General features: G+C 45.5%; 1 protein-coding gene across 1 annotated transcript; it reads right to left on the reverse strand.

Moving 5' to 3' along the window:
* On the reverse strand, positions 1 to 515 carry NUPR2 (nuclear protein 2, transcriptional regulator). The gene has a single exon (XM_081298998.1). The coding sequence runs from the start codon at positions 444 to 446 to the stop codon at positions 141 to 143; it is 306 nt and encodes a 101-aa protein (XP_081155124.1). The 5' UTR covers positions 447 to 515; the 3' UTR covers positions 1 to 140.
* Between the last annotated feature and the right edge of the window lie 23,012 nt (positions 516 to 23,527).

A 23,527-nucleotide genomic window follows, 5' to 3' on the forward strand; every position in this document is an offset into this window, starting at 1 on the left:
TTGGGCCCGGCTGCGGTGTGGCTGGCGGAAGGCGGCTTTGCACCCCTACAGCGACAGCCATGAGAGGCGAGCGTACTGCAGCGTGGCCGGGCAGCCCCGGCGGGAAGACGGCCCCGGGTCGCGGTCTGCACCTACAGCGCTTAGGCGAGGCAAGTGCGCGGCCGGGGCTGCAACTGGCGCTGGCGACGCTTGCGCTGGCCGTTGAGGAGCCTCTGCGCGACTTTGCGCTCGTGGCCGCCGGGCACCGGCCGGTTGGTGCGCAGTTCCTGCTCGCGCCGCGTCCGGCCCTTGCTGCGCCCCGCCCCGGAGGCCGGGAAGTCACGCAGGTAGTGGTAGTCGAGGCAGTCGTACAGCTCCTCCTCGTAGTTCACCGGCAGCTTCGACTCAGCTGGCGGCGGCCGGTCCCGGCGGACGCGGAGATGAGCAGGCTCGGGGCTTGGGTCCATCGCGCCCCGCCGCGAAGGAGCCAGCCCTTGCGGGCCCCTGGAGGGCGGAGCGGCCCGGCCCTCTGATTGGCTCCGCCGGAGGGGCGTGGCGAAGGGGCAAGTTGCCCGCCTCGCGCTCCCATTGGCTCCGCCTGGAGGGGCGTGGCCAGGGTGGAGCTTCGCCGACGTCATAGAGCCCCGAAGGTGCTGGCCTGGCTGGCGATGGTGACAGCCTGGTGATAGTCGCTGCGGGCTGAAGAAGGTTGGCTGACGAACTCCTCTCAACATTCTGTTTGTGCTGGCCTGCAGGCGAGAACCATCCAGGTGTGCAACAACGAGGGGCTCCTGGGGAACGGCGGGCCGAGTGCTCGCGAGGACCGCTTGGTAACGATGCCCAGCGAAAGGCGGGCTTCCTGGAGAGGTGTTGGTCACCTCGGAAGCGTGCTCTGAAAATGCATCTATCTGCCTGTACAGCGACTGCAAGGAAGTTGTCAAGGGCTGGGAGCTCCTGTGGCTGGCGGGGCCACACGTTGTTTTTTCCGTTCGCCCAGCCGAGGCGGGAAAGAGCCCCGCGCGCCTCTAGGCTGACCTCACGCAGGCCCAGAACTTGGGGGTCTCATTGCCTAGTCCTGCCTCTCTCATCCCGCTTCTAGGGAATAGGCGGGAAGGCCTACCTTTGGTTCTTCTTGGCTTGCTCGGTTAATGCTTATCCTGCGAAAATTACAGATACCCCTAAGGGTAGATCGAAAAGTATTCCCTACTTAAAAAGGAAAAAGAAAAACAAAAGCTTTTCAAACTTTGGTCTTACAGAGTTCCCACCTGTGACAGTTGCTGATTTGAACTTTTTCCTGCGCACTCTGGGGCCAGATCTCTGGTGGGCACGTGGCCTGCCTAAGTCCTTAAATGAACAAGTCCCAGAGTATTTTAAATAAAACACTGAGGGGGTTTCAGCTTCCACCCACATATCTTATATCTGTGTGAAGAAGGAGATCTAATGCTTGTTCACTATACCACTCTCCTATACATAATTTAAAAAAAACTCTTTAAAATTTGTTATGAAAATGCGCATTCTCAAAAGCAGAACAATGAACTCTCATATCCCATCACAAACGTTCAACAGTTGCCAAGATCCTGAAACTTCATGTATTCCCGTTTTCTTCTACTGCTGCATTTTAGAATAAATTACAAATATGTCATTTCACTTTTGTACATATCAGTATACAGCTCTGAAAAAGTAGAAAAGTAGATCTGTGTTTTGCAAAACTACAATGCCTTTTCACACCGAAAAATCAGCTAATCCTGGAGTTATACCTAGTCCAGAATAAAATTTCCCTAGTAGTCTGGCTGCACTCTCTTACAATTGGTTTGTTCAACTCAGATTATGTACAAAATCTACATATGAAATTTACTTCCATAGCTTTTATATGTCTCCTATTCTAGAGCATTCCCTCTCTCACCCTTTTATTTTCTCCCTGTCATTGCCTTTTAGAAACTGGGTCATTCCGCATGTAGAGTTCCATTTTGTGAATTTGACTAATTTTCTTCCAGTGCCATTTAAAATTGTTTCTCTCCCACATTTTCTGTAAATTGAGGGTGGATATAGAGATTTGGTACCTGGATTCAATGTGGTAGGGTGAGTAAGAATACTTCCCAGGAAATGATGTGCACTGACAACAAGCAGTGCTTCACTGTTCTGGTTTCAATGACGCTGGGCTCCTCTGGAGACAGCCTGCCTCTGTGATGCTGTTCATTATACTCTGTCTAATGGTTTTGTCCAATGTTCATTGCTTACTTGCTGTTTTCATTAGCTGTTATTTCATCAGGGATTGTGGTAATTTTTTCTTTTCTTTTTATGCAGCACTGGGGATCAAACTCAGGGCCTTGTATATACTAGGCAAACACTCTGTCAAGTGCTACTCGCCCAGCCCAGTTAATTTTCTAATCCAATCGTTCTTTCTACATTTATTATCTATAATTCTTTCTCTCATGAACTAAGGCTACTATTTCATTACTCTTAAATACACCTTGATAGCAAAGGAAGGACAAATGTTTAATTCTTCATTATATGTATGTTATATATGGATAAATACCTTTATTATCTTTATGTGGTACTAGGAATGAACCCAGTGCCTCACACATGCTAGGTGAGTACTCTATGACTAAGCCACAACCCCAGCCCCTAATTCTTCATTTTTAAAGTGGATTTTGCTTTTTTATCCTATGAGAATCATTATGAAGCTGTGGATCTTTTTAAAGTATAATCAATGTGTTTCAATCAATTTCATACATTTTTTTAAATGCTCAAATTTCCCTGTATGTGGCCAAGGAGAGCTCCTTCTTGTGATCCTTTTTCTCTGGCCTTAACATAGTCTTGGAGAATGTACTTGCTTTCTGACACATCAAAGTGTTCATGCTCATCCTATACATTTCTGCCCTAAAAAGTGCCCATACTCATCCTATACATTTCTGCCCTACAGCCAAAACCAGCCATTAGCATCATATTCACCTTTAGAGATGAGCTATTTTGATGCTAAGCAGATCACACCCTATATGATCTATAGGAGTCCATTGGTTTGGATTAAGCTTCTGAACTATGCCCAGCAGATCAAACCAAAGTGGAATTTGCTGAAGTTCCACAGCACCTAGCCAAACTAAGTTGTCTATTTGACCTTCCAAGAAATTGAGAGATGTTAGCCAAATCCCCAAACAGACCAGTTCTTTCCTGATAAAAGTCAAAAGTAAGGAAATTCCCTTACTTTTGACTTTTATCAGGAAAGAAAGTTTGAAACAATCTTTTTTATTCTTTGTGGCTTCATAAAACCAACTTCCTCTGCTCAGCAATTTGTTGCCTTATTCTATAAATGCAAATGAAAGTCAATTAGATGTTTAAATTTGTTATAACTTTGTCTTTTGACAATTGTGCTAAACACTTGGTTGATAGCTTTGCCTTTAGGAGGCAGAGCCTATTTATTTGGAGACAGGCCTTTGAAAGGTGTATTTTGTCCCTGGCCCCTTTCTCCCTCTCTTGGCCACCACTAAGGTGAGCAGCTGTGCTGTATCACACATCCCTCATCATCATCATCTGCCTCATCACAGGCCCAAACACAAGAAGTGGACAGGGACTAACATCTCTGAAACTGTGAGCCAAAGTAAGTAATGGAAAGTTGACTAACTCAATCATTATAAGAACCCTGTGAGATATGCTGTCTTGTTTTTTCCTGATAAGGAAAATGGTAATAACTTTCCCAAGGTTGTATAATTAATGAAAGCAGACTGAGACTAGGACTAAAGTCTTCTGACCCCAGCATCATTACTTTTTTTTCCCCTCTTTTTTATGTATTTTTTAGTTTTCGGTGGACACAACATCTTTGTTTGTATGTGGTGCTGAGGATCGAACCCGGGCCGCACGCATGCCAGGAGAGCGTGCTACCGCTTGAGCCACATCCCCAGCCCCTCATTACTTCTTCCTTTTCATTGTGTTTCAATCCACAATTGCTAAATATCCATGCCCTGCTGGCTTCTAGAAGATATATATATATATATATATATATATATATATATATATATTTTTTTTTTTTTTTTTTCAGTGCTGGGGATTGAACCCAGGATTTTGTGGATGCAAGGCAACCACTCTACTAACTGAGCTATGTCCCCAGAAAGCAGGTTCCAATATCTCTCATTCTCCTGCCTGAAGACTCTAAATGTATGCTGATTAGATTATTGGGAAGCATTTTCCCCCTCCACAGTTCTGGGGATTGAACCTAGGGCCTCATTTGTGCTAGTCAAGCACTCTACTGTTGAGGTATACCTCAGAGCCTGGAATAAGATTTAAAAGTAGCTTTTGTGCTGATACAGTAGTACACACCAGTAATCCCAGCTGCTCAGGAGGCTGAAGCAGGAGAATTGTCAGTTTAAGACCAGGCTCAGAAACTTAGCAAGAGCCTGTCTGTAAATAAAAAAGAAAAGGGACTGGGATGTTGCTCAGTGGTTAAGCACACCTGGGTTCAATCCCTGGTAAACCTCCCCCCACAAAAAAAGTACCTTGTTTAGGAGCCGGAGCTGCAGCTCAGTGGTAGAGTGCTTACCTCGCATGTGTGAGGCACTGAGTTCGATCCTTGGCACCACATTAAAAATAAATAAAGATTTTTTTTTTTTAAAAGTACATTGTTGAGTGGTTTGACTCCATACTCGGTGGGACAGAGACAAGCAATGCTCATGCTCTGGGAGTGGTCTCTAATTCCTCATGTTAGCCTACATATGCACAGATTATAAAGCTTTGTTTCTCTCATTAGGATTCTCAATAAATCATTGCAGCAACCCTGTGAGTAGTAGAAAAAGAAATGAAGATTCATTTTCTTCATCTGGCTTGGTCAGGATCCATAGCTGAGTGACACTGCACACCCATGTTTGCTTTTGAACCTAAGCAGAGCTTACTTCTGTCTCTGTTATCCCTCAGGCAGGACTTAAGTGACACTGGCTTTACCTCACATCCAACACTGCTCTTCCCCACTCATTTATGCCTTTGCCATGTTCTTGTGGTTGCCTGGCACCCCGTCAAGATTGTCTCTCCCCCAGCTATAGGTGTAAAATAAGTTCCCATTCATTAAACGTGTGTGTGTGTGTGTGTGTTTATGAATAGATAAACACCTATAGTATTAAAAAGTATTAATGAAAACCAGCAAAATTCAAATTGCTGTTTAAGCCCTGGTCATTCATTCAAAATGTATTGATCAAATATCTACTATGTACCCAGCATTGCTTTAGACTTCCAGGATAAAGTTTCCTATTCACATGCAGTTTATATTCTAGTATGAGACCATGAGATCAACAATTTTTTCAAAGATGCACAACATGTCTCCATTGGTGATGAGTGCGATTAGGAAATATGTAATTTTGTGCTAGAGTCAGTAGAAATATATTTAACAAGAAGAAATAGAAACATGGGCACATTGTGAATGTGATATTTCAGAGGGATTGGAAGACCTTTATGAGAAGGTCTTGGCACTTGAGCAAAATAAAATAAAGAGAGTGAAGGGATGTAACTAATTGGTAGAACATGTACCTAGCATGCAAGGCCCAACATCACAAAATAAATAAGTAAAATAAAATAGAGCCAGGCACAGTGGTGCATGCCTGTAACCCCAGCAGCTCAGGAACCTGGGGCAAGAGGATTGCAAGTTCAAATCTAGCCACAGCAACTTAGTGAGGCCCTAAGCAATTTAGCAAGACCCTGTCTCAAAAAATAAAAAAGCCTAGAGGTGTGGCTCAATGGTTAAGCACCCCTGGGTTCAATTCCTGGTACCAAAATAAATAAATTAATTAATTAAAATAGAGAAAAAGAAAGCGACATCAGCAAATGGCAGGCCTGGGTATTCCAGACTTTGGAGAGAATAATTTTAAGACTATTGGTGATACGCAATGATACCGATAACATATCATGGGGGAAGGCAAATAATGTGTGTGCCTTTTTATGTGATTCAAGTCTAGTTTGTATAAATTCAAAACAGATTCCCATAACTAGGATGTCATATTTAATCCCCATGATAACCAAAAAGAAAATATCTATAGATTATTCATGGGAGAAAATGAAGAGAAAAACAAAGACATTAACTAAACATGAAGGAAAGCTAGTAGTGGAGGAGATGAGGGATAGAAAAGAAAAAACCAGTAACAAAACAGCAGAGAACTTCCTTCTGATGACTTGAAACATAAATGGATTAAAATCAAAACTCATGGATTAGCAGAAGGGACAGAAACACCCATCTATATCTATCCTGTGTACAGGAGACTCACTTTAGGTATAAGGTCACAAATAGGTTTAGAGTCAACAGGAAAAAGAAGAGATTTCATGTAAACGGAGAGAGCTGGGTTGGTTATCCTAGTGTCAGAAAAAAACAGGCTTGCAGTCAAAATGATCACAGGAGACCAACGAGAGTTCTGGGTCATGATGAAAGATCAACTCACCACAAATATGTTGCAATCATAAGCACTTGTTCATCACACTCAGGAGCTCCTCAATACATGAAGCAAATATTGACAGAATTGAAGGGAGAAACAGATATCAATAAAGTAACAATAGAGAAATCGAGGACTTAAACAATACTACAGAAACATCTTTATCTAAAAGAAAGTGTTACTTCTGGGGGCTGGGGTTGTGGCTCAACAGTGGAGCACTCACCTAGCATGTTCGAGGCCCTGGGTTCGATCCTCAGCACCACATAAAAATAAATAAGTAAAATAAAGGTTTTATGCTCAACTACAACTTCAAAAAATACATATTAAGAAAAAAAGAAAGTATCACTTCTGGTCACAATGAAACAAAATTAGAAAACAATAGCAGAAGAAAAACTGGGAAACCACAATGCATGGAAGTTAAACAGCCTGAAATGACTGATGGATCAAAGAAGAAGTCACAGAGAAATTAGGAAATATCTCCAGGGAAATTAAAATGAAACACAATGGACCAAAACTTATGAGACGAGGCAAACAGTCCCAAGAAGGAAACTTATAGCAATAAACAGAGAAAGGGGGGGGGGATGACGGTGTGACAAGCAAACAAGGAATGGTATGTTCAGACGAAGGGCAGCAGGGTGGGGGGCAACCAGAAGCTGGTGGAGAGATAAGGAAGGTCCAGCTGACCTGCATCCTGGATGACAGGCCCCAGAACTGAGAGAATAAAATTCTCCTGTCTCAAAATTAAAAATAGGGGCTGGGGTTGAAGCTCAGTGGCAGAGCGCTTGCCTAGCATGTGTGAGGCACTGGGTTCAATTCTTAGCACCACATAAAAATAAAGGTCCACCGACAACTAAAGAAAAAAATTAAAATAAAAAATAAAAAGGGCTGGGGATTGGGAATGTGGCTCAGCAGTTAAGCACCCTTAGGCTGAACCCTCAGTACCAAAAAAAAAAAAAAAAAAAAAGGTTAGAAAATACACAAAAAAGAAAATGAATCACCTTTATCCCAATATCTTAATGTACCCATGATCATTTTGTATATCAATTTTTTGTTTTATAGTACTGGGTATTGAACCCAGGGCTACTCTACCATGAGCTACAATCCCAACACACTCCTACCCTTTTTATTTTTTATTTTGAGACAGGATCTCACTAAGTTGCTGAGGCTGGCTTAGAACTTGTGATCCTCCTGCCTCAGCCTTCCAACTTGCTGGGATTACAGGCATGCACCACTGTGCTCAGCTGTTTGCTTTATTCTTTAGCTCTCTGTTTGCTTTATTCTTTAGCTCTGCATACTGCCTCTCCTAGGAAACTGGAAAGATAGGTACAACAAAAATCTGTGTTTCCACTCATATGCTTCTGACTAAATCTGCCAATTCTCCAAACCTCTGGAGACCACTGGGTGTCATGTGTCCAGTTCTGAGGCTGCCTGGATTAGCTTAGACCACACAGGTTAGGAACTCAGCCCTACAAGACCACCCCTACTTCCAATGCTAGCTGCAAGTCCCAGATTACCCCCTGGACTTGTGACCAACCAGTTGTCATCCAGCGGTTCCCATTCTTGGGTAAAATCACTTGCTAGAATGGCTCAGAACTTGGGAAAACAGTTTACTATTACCTGGCTGCCATAGACATATCATTTTATTGTGATAATTATCCTTTCAGGTTGCAAGAAAGAGCCAGACAGTCTTAGACTTGGAGACTTTGTAAAGAATTATACTCTTGGGGCTGGGGTGGTAGCTCAGTGGTACAGCACTTGCTTCACGTGCATGAGGCCCTGGGTTCAATCCTCAGCACCACATAAAAATAAATAAATAAAAATAAATAATAAAGATTTTTTTTTAAAAAAAAGAATTCTACTCTCTAGCCTGCTATTCTGCTGAGGTCTCTCTTGAGGGTCTTTAACTCTGGTTCCCACCATCAGCCTTTCTTTGGATTTTGCTGGCTCCGCTAGTCAGCCCCCAACACAGAAGACTTACTTTGATAGAGGAAGACCCCCACTTCACATGGAAGATCCACACAGTAGGTGCAGGCTCTGCTCGAATACACTCGGTTCTGACAGAGTGTATTTTTTTTCACAATCCCAGGTGGGCCAAGGCTTTTTTTTTTTTTAAATTCTTTTAGTTGTAGTTGGACACAAAACCTTTATTTTATTTATTTTTATGTGGTTCTGAGGATCAAACCCCCAGCCTTACACAGGCTAGGCAAGCGCTCTACCACTGAGCCACAACCCCAATCCCAGGGCTGTTGTTTTTTGAAGAGTGTAGTAGGGGTCAGTGTGAGTGGCTTCTAGCTGTATGATGATCTGAGAACCTGCTCATGTGTTGATCTGAACACTCATAGTGGCTACCAGGAGCTGCCCACATATGTCCTGGCTGCCATGGTGCCGCCTGCTTTACACAGTTCTTTAGTTTATCCCCACAACAGCCCATGGAGGGCAGGGATATTGCATTTCAGACAAGATAACTGAGTTGTTTGTCTTAGAACGAAGATCTGATGGAGTAAGGCCTGCTAGGGTCCCATGCTCCTCTGAAACCATGGGGCTTTCCTTTACAGGACCCAAACAGGAAGGGTTTTCTGAGGGCAGTGGAAGCACTATTTATAATTTATATATAATTTTGGTGGTATAAGATAGCAATTTATTAGTTACAATTCTGGAGATCAGAAATCCACAGTGGGCCTCGCTGCGCCAGAGCCAGTTGTTGGTAGGACAGTGTTCCTGTCTGGAGCTCTAGGAGGGCCTGATTCCTTCCCTTTGCTGTTCCTAAGGCTGCTTGTAGTCTTGCCTGTTGCTCATTCCCATCTTTTGAGCCTTTCTCATAATGCCATCTTTGGTCCTGACCCTTCTGCTTTCCTCTTCTCTGTTTGCAATTACATTGGGCCGGCAACAGGCTCCCCATGGTGCATGGTGGTTAGCAGCATCTAGTGGCCCCTAGTGGCCAGGGCTTTCCAGGCGCCCTTCCTGGTAAACTTTTAGATTCAGCTGATGAACAACCTTAATTTCTTATGTACCCTTGGTTCCCCCTTTCCCTGTAACACAGCATAATTGTATGGGATAAGGCCATGACATCTTTAGGGGATGCTGTTTTGCCTACCACAGTGACTATTTTGTGCCAGGTGCTGAGCTAAGCACTGGAGAATTAATGAATTCTCCATGGGGATCACATTCCCTAACCTCCCTGGTTCATGGAGGAGCAGCTCACCTCTCATGCTCCCCAGGGTTGGGAGCAAATAAGGGCTTCTGGAAGGAGACGATGCCAAAGGGGGCAAGTGACAGGTGAGCCAACTAGAAAGCAGTGTTTACGGGGAAGAATACCAACAGAGAGAATGGCACACTCAGAGGCCTGAAGAGACAATCGGGACACTTAGGGGGAGAAAAGTTTCAGTGGGGCTGGGAAGCAGGTAAAATGGTGAGACTCCTGGTTGAGGCAGGACGGAGTGTGGGCTGTTAAGGAGTTTGGAGTTAATCCAGAAGGCCAGAGAGAGCTGTTTAAATCAGGGTGACAGGAGCAGATTCGTGGATCAGATCATCCGTGGGAGCAGAACGCTCTGCAGGTGCGCTGAAGACCTAAAGGGGAACCCTCAGGTTAGGGAGGGTTTTTTAAAATGGAAGAACATGAGTAGTTTAAGTGCTGGTGAGGAAGATCTAAAAGAGGGAACAGGTTAGAGATACAGGGAAATGGGAGAGAAAATGGTAAGTGTGGTCACAGAGAAGATCCCCAGGGGGTAGCACTTTCCAACAGGAGGGAGAGAAGGAAACTAGAAGGGAGGTCTGTGTACATTAGAGGCAAAACGTTCAGGGGGTTTGGTCTGGTGGTTTCTGAGTCTTTGCGAAATACAAGATGGGGTCGTGGATTACAGAGGAAAGGGAGCTGCTAAGGGTTAGGGACAGAAGCCTCTGGGGAACATGGGGATCTCTGCGGAAAGACCAGGGGTCCCATGGAGGGTACAGTTATGAAGTTAGAATGGCCCTGAGCCTGTGGTTACTAGGATTGCTCTCCTGTTTTCCAACTGTGTCTGTAGTCCTGGAAGAACCCACACCCTCCCCTCTCTTCTTTCTTTCCCAGGGTGGAAATGGGTCCTGTACTAGTTACCACTTGATTTTATCAGTTCCAGATTCACCTTAACCATTGGCTCAGAACCACACAGATGCGTCTTTTACAGGTTTCCTGGCCACTGACACATCATTAAACAAGGTCAGTAGAGGGCGCTGAAGGGCTCTCTGGTTCCACCACCCAGGAGGGATCCCCTCCTCCGGCACTCAGTTTAGGATTAATAGTTGCTCCTTATGTTGACATTAGTGTAGCTCCTAATCTTAACCCTCTTTAAAGTTCTCTCAAGCCAATCTCTTGTTATGCAGGTCACTTGCTATAATTAATAATTATTCATATTAAACTCCATTTATGTAAACCTCTGTGCTTTATGTCTCCTCTCTGAATCCTGAGAGGACTTGCCACCAGGAGACAGGAGCCAGGATCTGGGTGCAAGTTTGGTTTGCCTTTTGCCTTGAGATCAGAGCTGAGCTCCAGGGGAATGAGGTGTTTGTAACAGGAAGTGACCTTCCAATCAATGTGTTACCACCTGCTGACTGTGATGACACGCCCCAGGCTGACGCCTGGGGAGCTGAGTGGTGACTGTGCTGCAGGATGACCCTTTAGTGCAGTCAAGACCTGGCAGAGGAAAACATTGCTCAAGTCTAACTCAGCCTGAGTCAGGCCCAAGAACCAGAGCACTCTCCTCGCAGCTGGAGAAGGACCTCAGACATCTCCTGTTTCCAGGGCTGATGTCTTCAAGATCAACTCAGTGGTTGCAGAACTGCAGCAGTTGGATTCACAGCATCACCCAGTTTCACATGAGATCCCAACACGTGATCTGGTGTGAAAGTGAGGGCACCAGTAGGTAAAAAATGGGACTCTCAAACTTGCAATGAAACGTGGTTTAGACTCTCATGAAAGCTGAGAAACCAAAAGGGTGGATTATGCCAGTTATTAATATATTGTCTCTCAGCTCCAAACCCATCATTTCCTGCTCTGCAAAAATAAAGATGGGGGCTGGGATTGTGGCTCAGAGGTAAATCACTTGACTAGCATGTGTGAGGCCCTGGGTTCGATCCTCGGCACCATATAAAAATAAATAACAAAAAGGTATTATGTCCAACTACAACTAAAAAATAGATATTTAAAAAATTAAATAGAATAAAGATGGATCCTTTAACTATGCTCCTTGCAGCTGGCGTGATGTCAGACCTTGCCAGTCACCTGAGATGTCCAGGAGGGAAGAGGTTTTCCCTTCTGTTTCTGGTGTGCTCGTGTTGGCAGACCCTAAAACACAGGCAGCTTCCCCGTACCCAGCTCTTGGTTCATGGATGGCTTCTCCAGCGCCTGGCTCCTAGACATGCTCCCGATGGCCCTCTGCAGCCCCCAGCAGCCAGCAGCTTCCCTGCACTCTTCCTCCGGCAGTTTCATGGCATGGTTCCTCCGGTGAAACATCTCCCTCTGAACGTGTTTCCTCAGGATCCTAGAGGGTGGATTTCTGGCAAATTTCAGAGGGCATATTGCCAGGAAATTATCCAGCACACCTCCTGGTGACTTTACCACCCAGAGTCCCACAGTACTGCCTGTCTGAAAAGCTCTGATCTTGGCTCCAAAGAGGAGGGGTGCTCAGCCTTGGGTGGCTCTTTGTCTCAGCCCTGGAGATAGTTATGCTTATGACTGCTGTTACTGTTTTTGTTGTTGTTGTTGACCAGGGATTGAACCCCAGGGGCACTCACAGAGAGCCACCTTCCAGCCCCTTTTGTTTTTATTTTGAGACAGGGTTTGCTAAGTGCTGAGGCTGGCTTTGCACTTGTGATCCTCCTGCCTCAGACTCTGCAGGAGGCCTGTTCCTTTGCTCTGCTGTAACTGTGTTCTTTAAAATTATTTTTGATCCTCTTGCAAATCTTCCATGTTCAAGTTACTGTGTGGTTTCTGTCTCCTGTGTGGACCCTGACTGATGCAGAGCAGGGGTTCAGAAAGAGGATCAGATTTGGAGATCTAGACTTTTTTTTTTTTTTTGAAGCTTAATATGTCCAATAACCTACTCCTTTTTCCTTATCCTGAATAGTGATTCCACTCAACCACAGGCAGAAATTGAGAGTCCTGAACATCTGCTCCCCTGTTGTCCTGTGCACAGATCCCCAGGTCAGGTGGGTTCTGTCTGCTGCCTATTTCTCACCTCTCCCCCCATACCCACTCACACTGTTCCAGCCCCAGCCCTTGCTCAGAGAACCCCAACAGCCTCTAAACTCTGCCTGGACCCTCATCCCAACTGAATTTCTTCTTCAAACCTCAGACAGACTGTCTTACCAAAATAAGATCTGATCTTGTTGTTCCCCAGGACGATTCTTCAGCCGGTATCCATTGTTAATAACAGTAGCCTCCAATCCTGTTCCTGTGCTCCCATTAGTGAAAAAGTTTTAAACACACATCCATGATACATACACATTAAATTACACACAGTGTTACTCAAAGTTGATTATAATAAAATATACAAAAAATTAAAATGGTCAAGATTTAAAAATATACATAGGTGTTCTAGTACTTTCTTTTTTTTGAGAGAGAGAGAGAGAGAGAGAGAGAGAGAGAGAGAATTAATTTATTTATTTATTTTTAGTTCTCGGCGGACACAACATCTTTGTTGGTATGTGGTGCTGAGGATCGAACCCGGGCCGCATGCATGCCAGGTGAGCGTGCTACCGCTTGAGCCACATCCCCAGCCCAGTTCTAGTACTTTCTTCTCACATTTTGATAGTTATTTTTAGTTATCCCTGGGAAGTACTTGCCTGCTTTGGAGACCACTAAATAGTTAGACATAAGAACAGCTTAGCAAAGCCCTCATGGTGATCCTTATCTGACTTTATTTTTTATTACTATTACTATTACTATTACTACTATTATTATTATTTTGTGGTTCTTAGCATTGAGCCCATGGGCACTTTACCACTGAGCTAGATCCCTCCCCCACCCCCCCCAACATTTTTATTTTTTATTTTGAGACAGGGTCTTGCTAAATTGCCCATGCTGGCCTAAAACTTGTGAACCTCCAGCCTCAGCCTCCTGAGAAGCTGGAATTAAAGGCAGGCACCACCACAACTGGATCTTATTTGACTTTAAAACTTGACTTAACCACTGTTTTAGTCATCTTTTGCATCTCTATAACCAATTGACAGACAAGAACAACTTTGAGTAGGAAAAGTTTTCTTTGGCTTCTGGTTTCGGAGGTTCAGTCCATGGTCAGCTGACTGCATAGCCCTGGGCCTAAGATGAGGCAGAACATGATGGTGGAAGGGCTTGACGGAGGAAAGCAGCTCAGGACATGGCACCAGGAAGTAGAGAGAGTTCCACTCACCAGGGACAAAACATAAACTCCAGTGACACACCCCAGTGATCCACCTCCCCCAGCCACACTCCACCTGCCAGCAGTTGCCACCCAGGTAATCCTTCTGTGGATTAACCTACTGGTTAGGTCAAAGCTCTCATAACCCAACATTTCACCTCTGCCCTTTCTTGCACTGTCTCACACATGAGCTTTTGGAGACACCACGTATCTGAACCATGGCAACTGCCTCAATGCACTTCCACTTCTTACTTTGCCATTGAAGTTGGGGACTTCTATGCAAGATCCCATAGTCCTTTCTCATATTTCTACCATAGCAGTTTTCTTTGGTGGCAGCTCTGGAATCTCCACCTCTGAAGACTTACAGTCCAAAATTTGGTCGGGGCATTTGCCTTTGGAGCTACTGCAAGCTGCTAGACTTGTCTCAAGGATGCAGATATGCTTTTGACCTAGATGGTAGAGACTCAGTGTGGCATTAGTGGAGGATGTTGAATATGGTAGTCATATGGAAGTGCCTCACACAACCCATTGCTGCTGTTGGCCCATCTTTGGGAGGACCTGATGCTGGGACAGTCCTGGGAGATCAGGAGGTTGGTGCAGAGGCCTGTTGGGGTTTGTTTCCTCTTGATCAAGAGGAAAGTGTGGCAAGGTGTGGATCAAGAGTGACACCAGGGCTATTGGAAGAGTTTTGTGTGCCTGATTCAATCTGTTCTCAACTAACTCCAGCCTGAGGCTGTTTTAACGATGATGTTAGAGGGAGAGTTGTTCAAGCTAATAAAAAAATAAGCTCCAAATGACTCATGAAAAGCAAATGCATTTCATGAGTTCCTCCCAGAGACAGGCCAACAGCAGCAATGAGTTGTGTGGGGCACAAGAGGATTTGCAGGTTGTAGTGAACCACTCAGGGTGTGTGGCTTTGGAGCCAGGGAAATATATGGTCTGGTTCACATTGTACATATCTCTCCCTGGCTGGCTTGAGGAACTAGATCATAGGGGACAAGGGGCAGTAGGGTCATCTCTGTGTGGGTCCTATGGCAGCTATGGTGGGCCCTGTCCCTGGAAGCTGTTGCTACTCTGAGCCCCAATAATGCCAGGAGACAGGACTCAGAATGTGCTACATCGGGGGAGATCCAGCAGGGTAGCCAAGAACACATGTGACTTGTGCCCTGGGCAGTCAGGATTTTAGAGGAAGTGGAGTTTGCAGAGAGCAGGTGGAATGAGGGTGAACCCAAGACAGCGCTCTCAGGGCCACGACTGTGTTCTCACTCTTCACCTTGTAGCAGTAACGGCCTGATCTGGGCAGCTTGGGCCACACCTTCACTTCAAGCAAATGAAAAGCATTTGCTTTTCATGAGTCATTTGGAACTTATTTTTTTTTTTATTAGTTTAGCGTGAATGTATGTGAGGCCCTTTGTGTCCTTAAGTTCTGCATCTATAGATTCAACCAACCAAGGATTGAAAATATATGGGAAAACTGTCAGTACTGAATGTGGACAGAATTTTTTCTTGTAATTATTCCCTAATCAATCTAGTATATGCCATACTAAGTATTGCAAGTAATCTAGATAATTTAAAGCATATAGGAGGATGTGTGTGGTTACGACCAGATACTGCACCAACTTTCCAAGGTTCTTACTGTGGAAGAGACGTTGGCTTGCTTCTAGGACTTTGGAATCCACCCTTAGCACAGACGCTAGAGTACACAGTACTGTCATCCATGAAAGCAACAGAGAGGACGGTGAGTCACTTGTCCTTTGCCCTTGGCCACCTTCCAGCAGAGTGTCCCAAAGGGCTGGATGGGTTGGACACCATCGCCTTCTACGTGGAACAGGAGGTGCTGTGAGTGTGACCCTTGTCAGGGTGGAATCAGAACCTGCGTCCCAAATCATGAGACACTGGATGACAGCTTGGTCAGGTGACAGAGTGGTCAGGTGACAGAGATTGCGTTTGCTTTCTCATGGTAAATCCTGGGCCTGGAAGATGGGTACTGAGGAAGTCGTGTGGACACATGTGAGGGTGGGTGAGCTTGAGCAGACCGCAGCAGGAGGCTGGCAGAGGAGCACTGGTTTTGGCCCAGGCCTAGCTCTGACCCTGTCTTTATCTGCTGTGTGATCCCAGGTTTAACAAATACCCAGGAACCTCAGTGCCCCCCCCTGGAAAGCTAAGGTCATGATTCTTATTTTGATGAATTATATGTGGGTCCAATGTGTGCAAGATAGCCAGTATGTAATTTTTGTGCTGAGTAAGTGTGATTCCTGTAGTCACGAAGCTCATCTATCTGCCCCCACCCTCTCTGCAGAACTGGGGATTCATCCCCATTCCTTTTTGTACTTTTTATTTTGAAACTTAGTCTTACTAAGTTGCTGAGTCTGGTTTTGAACTTGTGATCCTCCTGCCTTAGTCTCCTGAGTTTCTGGGATTACAGGTGTGCACTGCCACACCTGGCTCATGAAGCTCATTTTCTTTCTTTCTTTCTTTCTTTCTTTCTTTATGTACATCATTCTTTTTTTTTTTAAGAGAGGGTGAGGGGGGAGAGAGAGAAAGAGAGAGAGAGAGAGAGAGAGAGAGAGAGAGAGAGAGAGAGAGAATTTTTAATATTTATTTTTTAGTTCTCGGTGGACACAACATCTTTGTTGGTATGTGGTGCTGAGGATCGAACCCGGGTCGCATGCACGCCAGGCGAGCGTGCTACCGCTTGAGCCACATCCCCAGCCCTGTACATCATTCTTAATAATTGCTTAATTTAAAAAAATTAGAGTGTTTTGTGAAATAATTTGTAATTGTTATGTAAAATCTAAGTCATATAAAAATACAAAGAATAAAGTAAACAATCATGAAATTTCCTACCACCAAATATATCATTTTTTAACATTAGGTGATGCTCATTTCATGCTTCTTTATGTGCAAATAGGTGGTTAAAATATTAGGCAGATAGACAACAGAATGCATTAGGAATAACTCTTCTGTATAGCAGAAGCTAAAGAAATTAAGTACAGTGAAAGAATTTCTTTAGATAAGTGCTTGGGTATAAGCCATATCTGTTCTCAAGATTCATGAAAGCTGTGATAGAAGATTTTAAAATACCACAATGCTGTTGAATCTGCAGTTTCCATGTGGGAGTTCATCGTTGCTCTATTTCTGGTACATGTTTGGGGGTTCCTGCTTCATGCTTTCATTCATAGCTGACATCTTAGTAGAATGTTCTTGATTCACTTCCTTTCTGTCAGTTCTTCCTTGGAGCTGACTCTAGTATCCTCTGGCTCCGGCTGGGACTGTGAGAAAGCCTGTGCTGGCTGAAGGTCCTCCTGCTCTCCTGCCGGAAGGTCTGTGGAAGGTTTTTGTCCTGGTAGTTTCAGTGGTTTGGCCAGGATTGGCTCTGGGAAGTGCCTTTGTAGGTGTATGGTGTGCCTCTCTGTCTCTGCAGGTCTGTCCTCTCTCCTTTCTTAAGTTCTCTATTTACTCTCAGGACGACCAATGGACAACCCAGGGTTAGGCTATTATTTCTGTCCAAATTTCCACAATTAGTATTTTTTTCAATTGCTTGAATCTCTATTATTCTGCGGCTTCGCTGTGATTACATAGGGCTTCTCCTGTGTCGTGAGTTGCCATCTTGCGGGTGGTCCTCCTGGTTCCCAGTTGACTGGATGTAGATGGTGATGTTCAGTCCCCTCTGCTTCCTTGGTTCTCTACGCTCCCTTTTCCTTACTCCATGGTGTCATTTTCTTATCCTTGCATGCCTATCTCCTGACTCTCCTACAGTAGAAAGCTCTCTGGGGCATTTCCTCCCATTCTGGGCTCCATTTTCTTCCCAGCAGGAATGCAGCACCTTAAGGGCACACCTCTTCCCTGTCCATCTCTCTTCTCTGGGTGATTTCTTCTAGCCTATGACTTTAAATGCCAATTTAATGCTAACAAGTGCCAAATCGACACCCTTAGCCTACACCAGTCTCGAGCATTCAACTTAAATCCTGACCAATTCCTCCACATTTCAACTTGTATATCTAATGTGCATCTCAAAATTAGAATGTCCTATGTGACATTCTTGGTTTCTATCATCTACCTTCCCATCATCTGTTCCTCCATCTGTCTCCTCCACTACAGTGAGTGACACATGTTCTCCCTGTTGCTCAAGCCAAGGGCCTCAGAGTCGTCCTTCTCCCTGTTTCCCACATTCAATTCAAGTCCTGTTATTTCTCCTTTCCAAATATCTCCTGGGATTCTACATTTCTTATCTCTAATAAGCTTCCATTTCTTTCCCAGATACTGCAGCTGGCCGCCTCCTTCCAATGTTCCTTGCCCATTATTTTTGGTGCTGGGGATTGAACCCAGGGGTGCTTTACCACTGAGCCACATCCGTAGCCCTTTTCTTTCTTTTTTATTTTCATTTTTGGTGGTGTTAGGGATTGAGCTCAGGGCCCTGTGCATGGGAGGCAAGCACTCTACCAACTGAAGTATATGCCCAGCCTCCCAGCTCTTTTTATTTATTTATTTTAAAATATTTTTTAGTTGTAGTTGGGCACAATACTTTTTTAAAAATATAACTTTATTTTTATTTGTTTATTTTTATATGGTGCTGAGGATCAAATCCAGGGTCTCATGCATGCAAGGCAAGCTCTACCACTGAGCCACAATCCCAGCCCCTTTATTTTTATTTTGAGACTGGGTATCGCTAAATTTCTGAGGCTGGCCCCAAATTTGCAATCCTCTTGCCTCAGCCTCCAGAGCTGCTGGGATTACAGACATGCATCACCTTGCTTGACAGGATGTGGTGATTTAAATCATATCCTCAAATTCTTAGGCAGTTGTGTCATCCAGAGATGGAATGTCCTTGAATACCAGCTTAGTCACATGCTTCTGAAGTGCCACGCAGTGTTTCCTATAATGTCAAGGCTAGTTCAGAAAAACCCATTTGGTTTCCATGTGGCTCTCCCCGGGGGAGGGTTGCTCTTAGACCCATTTGTCATTCTGTCTGGAAGCCCAGGCCACAGGACAGCACAGTGAGATCCCAGCTGACTGCCACATTCAAGACAGCTATCTGAGCAAGGAAACCTGGGAAATGATTTCAACCTCAGTCCCTGCTGGAAGGCAGCCACATAAGTGACCTGAGCAGGAGCTTCCCTCCTCAGCTCCTCCCACTGCAGATAGCAGGTGTCTCTCCCTTCACTTAGGAGTGTGCTGTCTCCAGAGGCTCTCAGCCCCTATGTCTTGGTCATGCCCCAAATAGTCCTTCAGCAGGCACTGGCCCTAGATAACAGAAGCTCCCCAGACTGAAGGTGAAGTCCACACTTGGAGAGGGAGACAGACAGGGAGAAGAGAAAGCTTCTCTCTAGAAGACAGAGAGGCTTGTCTATAAAAACACCAAGGGACTTAAATTGGTTTTACTTCTACTAACACATCTCATTAAGCTTCTGTTTTCCGTAGCCCTTTTCTTTCTTTTTTATTGTCATTTTTGGTGGTGCTGGGGATTGAGCTCAGGGCCCTGTGCATGTGAGGCAAGCCCTCTACCATCCCCAGCCCACTGAGTTGTATGTGTTTTTAAAAGTCTCTACTTGGCATGTGAATTGTTTTCTCAGTAAATTTGAACATAAAGTCTATCCTGTCATTGAGTGAAGCAAATATTTTATATTTGGGAAACTGTTTTTAAATGATTGTGTTATATATCTGGCATGGTGGCACATGCCTATAATCCCCAGTACCAGAAAAAGATTTTATTATAGAAAGGCGTGGATAAGACCAGGACGAGGCAGAGGATCCATCACCAGAGCTGTGTGCCTGTTCTTCGCCCACCTTCTCAGTTTCCTGTGCCCCCAGGCTGCTCGATAAGGGCACAGAGTGCTGAAGGAAGGATACTAGAGGGAACGTCCGAAAGGACCGGTCTTGGCTTCATGGAGCCCACCTCTTTGAACTTTTTTGTTTACTCCAAAATAAGGCAAGCACTGAAAGCCTCACTGTGCCTGGACCTTTGTGACTGCAGGTGTTTTTCTCCCTAACAGTATCGGGGATTGAACCCAGCGGTGAGCAGCACTGAAGCACATCCCCATTCCCCTGCCCTGCTTTTTAAAAATTTGTGACAGGCTCTTGCTAAATTGCCACGGCAGTTGTCCAGGCTGGCCTTTAACCTGCAATCCTCCTGCCTTGGTCTCCCGAGTAGCTGGGACTACAAGTGCTCCACCACACCCGGCACCTGTGCACCCTCTTTGTCAGGGTGGGGACTGACTGCATGAAGGCATGCATTCCTCCTCCTTCACATACCTGCTCAGGGACCCGCACTGCCACATGTACCTGGGCATCTAACCTGGAGCCCTGGGAGCCTTCCTGAGTTTTCCCTTCACCCTTGCCACCAGATGTACTTGCTCCCTAAGCTCTGCCTGTTTACCCCTTGTCTGCTTCTCCTTTATCTGTATTCTTCTCCCCAAGGCCATTATTCCAATCTGGCTATAATAATTTCTGGCTTAGACTATTGCAGTAGCTTCTGGTATGTTAGCCACTAAGTAAAGCGGGAAACTTCAGGGGCAACTCTTGCATTAAAGCACCTTCAAAGTTGTCCTTTCTTTTTATTTCAGTTAATGCTCTTTGGAAAACTTGCAGAGAACCAACCAGGGTCACCAAGCCACTCTGGCTCATTCTTTGAGGTGACCTAAAGTCACCTTATACTACTGGCTCCTTATACTATTGAATTGAGCATGCCCAGAAGCATTTGGGGGCCACCATCTTTATGACTCCAAACTGAGCTTGCCCAGAAGCATACAGCTTGAACTGAGCATGCTCAGGAACATTGGCACCCTTAGTGTGCTTTCCTATAGAAATACGGACTCCCTGAAGGAAACCCCATGCTTCCTTTCCCTAAGGAGAGCATTGCTTTGGAAATAACCCCAGTGCCCTCCCAGTGCAGGTGGTAAATCAATCTCCACTCTTTTACCTTCTGGTTGTACTTTTTGGGTTTGCACTCAGTAAAGTGGAAACCCACTGCATTTTGTTACATGGTTGGTGACCTCAGTTAGGACTTTCCCTTGATAGCTCCCTGGTTTTTACTGCTTGACTCCCAATAGGAGAGAGATGGAAGGTAGCCTATCCCAGGCTAGCCATCCTGCACTGCTGGAAATGGGTCCTGGCCTGCTAAGGAGAACCCTCTCTTGGTGTATGATGGTGACCTGCCTCGCCATTCTGTTTCCCAGAGAACTTGATAGTTGTTCCGAGCTGTCATTTGGAAGCTTTCCCTGATGGATGGGTGGAGCTGCTCCCTTGAGTCACTGACAGAGGCTCCACAACAGATGGAAGCAGGCAGGGGTCAGCTGAACGTCCAAGAGTGCCTCTTGGTCTTGACAGAAAACCTCCATCCAGGCTGAGCCCAGGCATCCAGGACGTTACCAGGGGGCTCTGTCCTGAAGGGGAGGCTGTTCAGGGTCGATCAACCACAGAAGCCCTCAGAGGAGGGCCAGGAGAGTTCTGTGCTGGCTGGAAACCATTTCCACCCGCAGATCTACAGCAAGGTAAAGGGGTCCCTCCAAAGGATGTAAAGGAGGGAAGTGTGGGGGTCTCTGTTTTATCTTGTTGGTATATTCCAGAACCACCAGATGTGTAATTTTATGATTTCAATGCCATGAAATACCAGAGCCAACATTCACACCTGCATAAAGAATTGTGGAATCTGTGCTTTGGTTAATCATTCTCTCTTCCCCCTCAGGCAACTCATATGGGCAATCAGATGTCCACAACAGAGGGCAGACCACTCATGTGTCTCCCCCATCATTGACAGGGGTTAGCTACTCAGTGATGACCAAGGGACAGATGGTCTTTCTCTGTAACATGTTATGGCTATAGTATGATCAGGGAGACCAAGAACAATGGCCCGATGTTGGGATCTACATTACAATACTAGACCATTCTCTGCAACAGAGAGGAAGAAGGGGAGAAAATTCCCCACGCAGTGTCTTATGGCTTTATATCAAACTGAAGGACTCCAAAAGAAATGTAATTAACCAACCTGAAGCTTAAACCTTTGATGAAGTAAGGAAACCCCTTCCTGCTATTTGAAAGACCTCCTGAGGAGGAAGACCTGCTTTACCTTCCCATGGGTGGAGAGGTGACTCTCCTGTTTCTCAATTCCTGCTGAGCAGGTGGATCAGCCTTTTCCACACCCTCCTGATCTTGAGCTCCTTTTCCAGATGCTTCTCCCAGAGCCTCTGCACCCAGACCCTCCCTTAAACTAAAACCCCTTCTTCCTCCTGAAGCACCACCAGGCATGGGGCCAATTACTAGCCAGGAAAGATTTTTTTCTCCAGCGACAGGTTCCCAATGGACAGGGGCATTTTGTTTACATGCATGTGCCTTGTGTGACCTCTGATTTGTACAGCTGGGAAGCACATGGCCAAGGTCTGAGGGCAGACCCAGGAAGATGCACTTGTCTTATGAGGGGTATCTACAACCCACAACTCAGCCTGAGAAGATAGTCACACTTTCCTTTCCACCTTCCAACCAAAGAAGTCAAGTCAGCTGCACTGGCAGAGGCTAAAACGAAGGCTGATAAGCTGCATGCAAATCATGAAACCAGCTTGGTGACCTGGTGAATAGCTCCAGGGGACCCTCATTTTTAAAGTCCCAACTAAGTGGCAGGAGGAGCAAGTTTCCTACATCCTCAGAGAATGCAGGAAGCTAGCAAACCCAAAGTTAATTGGGGCACACAGGGAAATTCACCAGAAGCCAAAGAAGGATCCTTCAGCCTTCATGCAGAGGTTGAGAAACCATCTTCAAAGAATATACCCCTTGGCATCCAGAAGGGAACAGTAGCCAGATAACCCCAAATACCTACTTCCTATCTCAGTGTGCTCCTGATGTCTGAATAGAACTCCAAAAATTGGTCATGAGTCCAAAGACTAACCCTTCTCTACTGGTAGAGATTGCCTTTAAAATTTACAGCAGAGATGTGACTGGAGAGAGGGAATAGAACAAAACAGAAAAAGCAAGACGTCCCCGTGGCAGTGGCACTCCTGTCCCCTCCAATGACCCAGGAGGAAGAAAGAAGCTGACTCAGGTGAGTGCCCAGCCATCTATGTGGGGCCCATAAACCACCAGTAAAGATGGAACCAAACCAACCAGTGTGCGTTCATGAGCAAAAGGGATGGTGGAAGGAGGAAGGCTCAAACTGTCCTGGTTTCGGGGGGCTGTGGGGGGACCAGCACAACTCCTCTTGGGCCCCTCTTGCAGAAGATGGGCAGTGAGAGGCCACGTAGAAAGCCAGCTGTCCTCTGGGGAGCCCTGGGGAGCCTGGGAAGACAGCTGGGGGGCTGGGGGGAATTGGGCTTCACTCAGTACTGGAGCCACAAACTCTGTTGATTACTAAGAAGGCCTTCTGCATCAGGAAAGGAGTCTCAGAAAAGGCATTCCTCAGACCTGCCCTGGGAGTGTGCCCAGAGGTTTACCTAAGGCGCTCTGTGTGTTCCTGAGCACCACACTCCCCTCCTACAAATCATTCAGCAAACTCAAGCAATTGTCAGTCTTCAGCAGGATAAGATGGAGGTGCAGGTTCCTAGGGATCTGGATCTGAGTTCACGAGACTCAGGATGTTCACCCTGTGTTTCCAGTCGCCATATTCATCTGTCCTTCCTGCACACAGCGCTGTGTGGGCCCTGGCTATGTGTGCATGTGCGTGTGTTACTGGGGTTGGACCAGGAGAGTTCTACCTCTGAGCTACATCCCCAACTATTTTAAAAATTTATTTGATTTCTTTTTATTTATTTATTTATTTATTTTGAGTACCAGGGATTGAACTCAGGG

Source organism: Spermophilus citellus, assembly GCF_964194105.1.
Source record: "Spermophilus citellus genome assembly, chromosome: 6".
NCBI classification, from domain to species: Eukaryota; Metazoa; Chordata; class Mammalia; order Rodentia; family Sciuridae; genus Spermophilus; species Spermophilus citellus.